We start from the raw sequence: 7,328 nt of genomic DNA on the forward strand, positions 1-7,328 counted from the left end.
ACACATAGAGAGCTTCTTTTTGGTTTTCTGTTTGTGTTTGATTTTTTGTAGATTTTTTTGCCACAATTAATTTGAAGCAAGCACCCAAATCACACTACTTCTTATATGTTGGGGCCACATTATAATAACCCCTCCTAAATAAAAGCCCTTGCGCTCTCATTTCAAATCCCACATCTATACACATGTACATATTCAATAGCAATCGGGTCAAACATTTTCCACACCTATCTCTATTGTCAATTAAAATAAGCAGTATATTTTCAAATAAAAAACACTCATATTAGTAACTTAGAATGAACGTAATGGATACGCACAAATATTTAGATTAAAATGCAAAAAGGATTGTTGAATTATATCCAAGACTTAGCATATACCCTATTGAATTCCCTACGATAGAGAGACCCAATAAAAATATAATGTTTTGCAAACATCTTACCATAGAACCAATACTCTATAACTCATAATTATGTAACCACATCTGAATACATTGAACAACATAATGAATTGTCGGACCAAATGAATTTTAGAGTTGTTAATAATGAATATACCGATGTATCCTCTGCAGGGTTTTGATTTTTAATAAGATTGTTTTGAATCATGTATGCAATTAATCAAGCATTAAATTTGGTATATTCCTTTAAAATATCTCTCTTGGACGGTCATTTACACCCCTCCAGAAACCCTTACAACCTTCTATGTCTTGTTTAATGATACCCAACATGTGTTTGGTGATGGTCATTTTTATACATAGGCGTATCCAAAACGTGTTTACGTTATTACGCGTTATCTGGGGGGCAAATTTATTTTTACATTGATTTAATTTGAAATTATTTTTAAAAACCTATTTTCATTTTTTTAACTTTAATTGCTATCACATAGGGGCACATAGGTATATAAAATCACATAGGGGGGCTTACAAGCCCCCCATGCTCGCTCACATCTCGATCATCTCCCTGCAGAGAGCAGTGACTGTCAGTCAGTGCTGATTGCAGGAACGGGAGGGGGCGGGTATAGCTGGCTCTGTCTCTAGATAGGTAGAGCCAGCTGTCACTCACGCAGCTGGGTGGATCTTGACGGTCTCAGTATACCGCGAGCTGTAGCTCATGATATACTGAGGTTTGAGTCACGGTAGAACGCTAGTATATGTCCTCCCATGACCCTTAAGAGAACTATGGGGAAAAACTCTTACCCCATAGTTAGCTATTAAATTATTTTAAGTTCGCAATATGTGTCATTTAAAATGTAGTCTAGTTAAATATTTGTTTAGGCATACAGCAACAGTTACAGTATGTAATCTGCCTTTAAGGAAATGTATACTGTGTCCTGCTGTTTGTTGGTTTCTCCTCCTTTTTTTGAAGCCAGATCCTACACACAGCAGTTTATTTTAGTGCTGCCAGGGATGAGAGTACCTGCTCTGTGAAGGATTTCTGTCATTCTCCCCCCCTTTTCTCCCGCATTGCCCAGTTACAAAACACCTTGTATTATTTGTACAGAATGCAAAGCCTTCTGAGAATAGAGGAGGGGAAATCTTGTCGTTCATCCTCCCTTCCCGTCCATTATTCACTTCACCCCTGGTGGCACCAGAATTGCTGTGAGTAGTATCCAGCTTGAAGAGAGGATTTCTAAAGCAGACAGCAGGACTTGGGATACACTTCATCTAAGTTAAATTGTTTTTGTTTTTTTTTAACCTGAATTCAGCTTTAATGGTGCATGGGTAGCATTTCAGTCTTCTGTAACTGGCAGGTGAAACGTCAAACTTTTACATCTGACATTTTACCTCTCTGTCAAATCAAGGGGTTTTGTAGTACACCAGCTGATAGTCAACATATGCTTTGTGTCATCCAAGGCCATACAAGGGTTAATGTATATAGCGTTGATCTCTGCTGCTTCTTTTAACCATGTTATAACATTTCTCTCTCCACTCTCTTCAGCAGTATCAGGATACAAATATGCAAGGAGTGGTTTATGAGTTGAACAGTTACATGGAACAACGGCTAGATGCTGGCGGAGACAATAAATTACTCCTGTATGAATTAAGTGATATAATCAAAACAGGTAGGCATATAAAATATTTTGTAGTATTTGTATAGATTTATTGTTTTGTGTGTCTATAAAAAAAATAATAATTATATAAATAATGTGCGGCCATCTGTTCGTGACCTCAAGCTGAAGAGAACTTGGGTTCTGCAGCAAGACAATGATCCAAAACACACCAGCAAGTCCACCTCTGAATGGCTGAAGAAGAACAAAATTAAGGCTTTGGAGTGTCCTAGTCAAAGTACTGACCTGATTCCTATTGAGATGCTGTGGCATGACCTTAAAAAGACGGTTCATGCTCGAAAACCTTCCAATGTATTACAATTACAACAATTCTGCAAAGATAAGTGGACCAAAATTCCTGCACAACGCTGTAACAGACTCATTGCAAGTTATTGCAAACGCTTGATTGTAGTTCTTAACAGCTTCAGACCCCCGAACAATTATATATTTTCTGAGAGCAGATGTCCTGTAGAATAAAAAGATGCTAGTTTTAATTTTTTTATGTTGCACGGTATTTGCACAACTGTTTATCAAACAAGTATTTTTTGGATAAAATATACCAAAATGAAATTTAGTGCACAGAAACAGAATATAATACCCATTATAAATAGGTATTATACATACCGTATTTTTCACTCCACAAGACGCACTTTTTCCCCAAAAAAAGAGGGGGAAAATGTGCCTGCGTCTTATGGAGCGAATCCCGACGCCCGAGACATGCAGTTTTGGGCGCCGGGCGAGTAGTAGGAGCCACTGCTCGTTTAATACGAGTGATCTAATGAGATCACTCGTATTAAAACCGAGCAGCGACGATCGAGATCACCATAGAGCAGACGTTCTTCGTCTGCTCTGTGTGATCACTGAGACCGTGGCGCTGTAATCACAGCGCCACCTGTCTCAGCGGTCACTAACTGCAGCTTCTGTCACAGCTTCTGTCATAGAAGCTGTGACAGAAGCTACAGTCTGTCGAGTGCTCCATAAGGCGCGCCGGACCTCCCTGCGTCCTATGGTCCGGTGCGTCTTATGGACCGCAAAATACGGTAGATACCAAACATTTCCCATAGGCGACCCTTTAAACTCGTTTACGACTTTTTTTATGCATTTTATTTATTTTTTATCTGTTACTTTAATTTTTATCTTTTTTCTTTTTTTTTTTGGACACAACTTTATTGCTAGCAGATAGGGGGCTAACAAGCCCCCTATGTAATGGTAAATATAATGTGACTGGTCCTCCTTATGGAGACATCAGAGGTCTTACAGACTACTAATGTAACCTAGGGACCCCAAAAAAGCTGATGAAGCAGACCATGTCTCTCTGAGCCAGAGAATGTGCACACTTCCGGGTCCAGTGATCGGTGGAGAGATCAGCGGCTGGAAGCCGGCTAATCTCCCTCCAATCCATCAGGGGAGACCCACCACGCCGCTCCCAGGCTCACTTGGGGGACAGTGGAGCCTGAGAAGCTGATGACGGCAGAGGGGGAATGACACATCGCCACACCGTACAATCGATCCGGCACCTGTGCAGATGCCAGATCGCATATATTTAAATAGCAATCGTCTGCTGTTTAAAATGGTACCAAGAACACGGCTGTAGCAGCCATGTTCTTGGTATAACCACTTCCAGCAGATGACGTGTATTTACGTGAACCCGCTGGAAGTGGTTAAAGTATAAGATCTTCTTCTTTTTTTTTGTAATACAGCTTAGTGAGTCTTCATAAATTTTGGATCATTTGAGTAATGCCTCAAAGTAAGGGAAAGAAGATCTGAACCGATGTTACCATATGGTTTGAAATGTTAGCATGTTAGGACAGTTAAATGCCCATCTGTTAAAGAAAATTAAATGATGCTATTCACAATTGAATTGAAGAGAGACTGACCATAACTAGCTGTAAATGTATTTTATCTAGATTTTGCAAAGGCATATAACACTGTGCCCCACAAATGCTTTATTTATAAACTAAGATCCATTTGGATATATGTACACTGATAAAAAGCTGGCTTCAGAAATGGGTTCATAGTGTAGTGGTAAATGACTGAGTGGGCCAATGTTTCGAGTGGTGTGCCCCAGGGTGTTCTGTCTTGGGGCCTATACTGTTTAGACATCGTGGTTGGAATTAAAAGTTCAGTTTCTGTATTTGAAGATGATACAAAAGGATGTATAATTAAGTATATAACTACAGCACAGAATGTAGTAACAGGAAGACCTGGATGCAATAGGATGATGCCAAAACTTGGCAGATCAGGGTCAACATTGAAAAATGCATTGAATTGTTCATTTGGGTGCTAAAAACTTGCATGCACGATATTCATGTGGAGGGGTAACACCCGGGGAATGCATGAAAAGAGGTTTAATCTAGAATTGTGCATCCGACACAACTAAGGGTTAAAGATCTCAAGACATTGTATGTTGATGCACCTTTAGAAAATAAATGTCCCTCAGTCTGCCCCCTTATCTGCTCACTGGCATCTATTCTAAACTCTAGAACTGTTTGCTCTCTCTCACCCTCTCTCTGACACCTGCTCTTTCTTTCTCTCTCATTCTCTCTAATATAAATATATACATTTGTTTTTCTTCCAGCTACGAAAGCTGATGGATTTGCACTATATTTCCTTGGAGAATGCAATAATGTAAGTTCATTTTTCCTCTTTTATATAATCGAATTGTAACCCCTTGACCATTTTGTGTTACTGAAAAAAATATAATTGGTTTTAGTAAATTTTGTTTTTGCTTTGTAATTATTTAAAGGAGAACTATGAGGCGAGTGATTTTCACTCAATCTCATAGTTCGAGCCGACGTGTGACAATGAAACTGTCACATGTCGCCTCAAAAGATCGGGAAGTGAGCGAACCCTAGTGGTCCCTTTTTCAGAGCTTGCTATATAGTCAAATTGTTATTGGCTATATCTCAAGTGCATCATATTGATTTCCCAATGTATTAAATTACATCTCTTCTGTATACTTCTAGATAGCTAGAGACAGATATTGCAACATTGTATAGTATAGCCTGATACATTAAAATTGCCTATTTAGATTCAGTGTGAGTGTCAAACCCTTGTATTATATGTGGTTCAAATGGCACAGTCATAAGGATTATTCATTTTTTTTTTTAAACTGTAAATTTTTATTGAAATTTCAAAGTATACGATGAGATCAAAAGACAACAAACCTTGTCATCTGGATACAGCATGCATATCGCGGTGCATGGACAAAAATACAGTTTTTTGTTACATAGGCTTGTCCAGTGAAGTACCTGGACTGTACAAACTATATATTTAATGAAACATAAACATCTAAATCCTAGTAATGGACTTCCGTTATATGTAACGAGAGAATATGGGTTAGATATAAAAACGACCCCGTCGAGTGTCCCTAAGGCATATGATAAACAATAGCTGTATGTATAATAACCTGGTAGTAGTCAGGAATGGCTAGTAGTAACAAAGGCGAAATGTAAGGGAGGGGAAGGGGTTTGGGTATAATCACACGGAAGAATTAAGTAATAATATGGCATGTTGAAGATTGCTATACACATGAGTTAATAGAAAAAAAATGGTGGACTTTGTCTCAGTATCCATTTGTGGTTATAAGGGTGGTACATAATTCTACTACTATTATTGTTTTATGTTTAGTGGAATTATGATTTTTGATTCATTCGATAAGCTATGAATCGTTCATGCATTCAATAGGCATGTACTCAAATCATTTCCTGTCGGGATGGAACCGTAGATATTTTCTATAAGCTAGCAATGAGATGTCTGGCCACAAACAGAACATGCATAACAGAGCGGTAATTTTTAGGGTACAGATGTATATCTATATTCAGTAATGCCAACTGTGGCGTAGGAGTGGTGAGTACTCCAGTAATAGTAGACAATATTTTGAATATCATTTCAATAACTGCGAAGATTGTTGCATGACCAAAAAATGTCAGTCATTACCTATTCGGCCACAGTTTCGCCAACAAAGTGATGAGTCTGAGGGGAATATTATGGATAGATAAAAAGGCGCAAGGTACCATCTAGTCAAAATGTTGTAGGAGATTTCTCAATTAGTGATACATTTAGAATGTAGGGTATTAGCTTCATTGGCGGCTTGCCATTCATCAGTAAAATAGATAGACAAATCAGACTCCCACTTGAACATATATGGGAGTCTTTCAAAGCAGGATGAGTTAAGTAAAAAACCATAACAGGAAGAGAGAGAGTCTCAGACGCCAGAGTGTTGAACAGAGCCCACAATTTGTTGGGTACACAAATGTCCGTTATTTGGTTCGTGGAACAGAAATGTGTAATTTGGGAGTGTTGAAGTCTGTCCATGAACATAACTAAGTCTTGTATAGGAGGTGGGGAGGAGTAACCCCTAATTCTCCAATTGCTTAAGTCTAGGTATGGTATTACAATCTCATATATCTGCAAGGGGGCCTGTAAAGTTGTAAGAGGTGTACAGAGGTGCATTTCATCTAAAACAGACTGCCAGTTAGAAAAGGTAACTTTGATGGTGGGAGAAATAGAAGTCTGTAGAGAACGGTCTAATTGAGCAGCGAACAACCAATTAACAAGGTCACCTTTGACCATCAAGCATTTCTCAAGGGTATACCACACTTTATTAGCATCCTTCAGTAACCATTTTTTTGTCTTGTCCAGTATGGATGCATGATGATACATTTTCAAAGAGGGAAAGCCCATGCCACCCTGAGTTTGTTTAACCCCTTCGTGACGGGAGACGTACAGTGTACGTCCCGTCACAAAGTGGCTATATGACTGGCCACGTACACTGTATTCTCAGCAGTTCCAGTCATTAATTAATGCCTCACTATTGAGACATTCATTAATGAAATAGTTAAGCTTTTTTAAAAGCTTCTTTCTTTCATTAATGAAAGAATGAAGCCTTTACATTCAGATACGGGTTCGCTAAATAGCGATCCCGTATTTGACAGCTGAAGAAAGCAGAGAGGTAGCAGTGACTCACCTCTCTGCTATTCGTTTTGACAGCTGGAGAGCCTGGCCCGATGTTAAATGATACATTTCAACCACTAGATACAAATGTATCTGGAGTGAAATGTATCAGTTTTGATCGTCTAGGAACGATCAAAGACCTTTAGTGAGATCTGATTCTGACATGCTGTCAGGATCAGTCTCTAAAGTTATTATTAGCTGTTCCTAAGCTTGGAGCAGCCTGATAATAACTAAAATTTTTTTAAAAAGTTAATTGATTAAGCAGTCATAGTGATTGCTTGATATAAACTGACAAAAAAAAAATATTTTTTTTTTTTACACTTATTTTTTTT

At 38.4% G+C, this 7,328-nt stretch overlaps 1 protein-coding gene across 1 annotated transcript in view; it reads left to right on the forward strand.

Annotated features, from left to right (window-relative positions):
- PDE10A (phosphodiesterase 10A) overlaps positions 1–7,328 on the forward strand; it is a 119,035-nt gene that overhangs the window by 18,458 nt on the left and 93,249 nt on the right. The window contains exons 3-4 of the mRNA XM_018571504.1: positions 1,935–2,055; positions 4,619–4,668. Of these exons, the coding sequence (XP_018427006.1) occupies positions 1,935–2,055; positions 4,619–4,668 (171 nt within the window). The remainder of the gene's footprint in view (positions 1–1,934; positions 2,056–4,618; positions 4,669–7,328) is intronic.

This window comes from Nanorana parkeri, unplaced genomic scaffold (genome assembly GCF_000935625.1).
Source record: "Nanorana parkeri isolate BGI_ZX_2015 unplaced genomic scaffold, ASM93562v1 scaffold1769, whole genome shotgun sequence".
Taxonomy (NCBI): Eukaryota; Metazoa; Chordata; class Amphibia; order Anura; family Dicroglossidae; genus Nanorana; species Nanorana parkeri.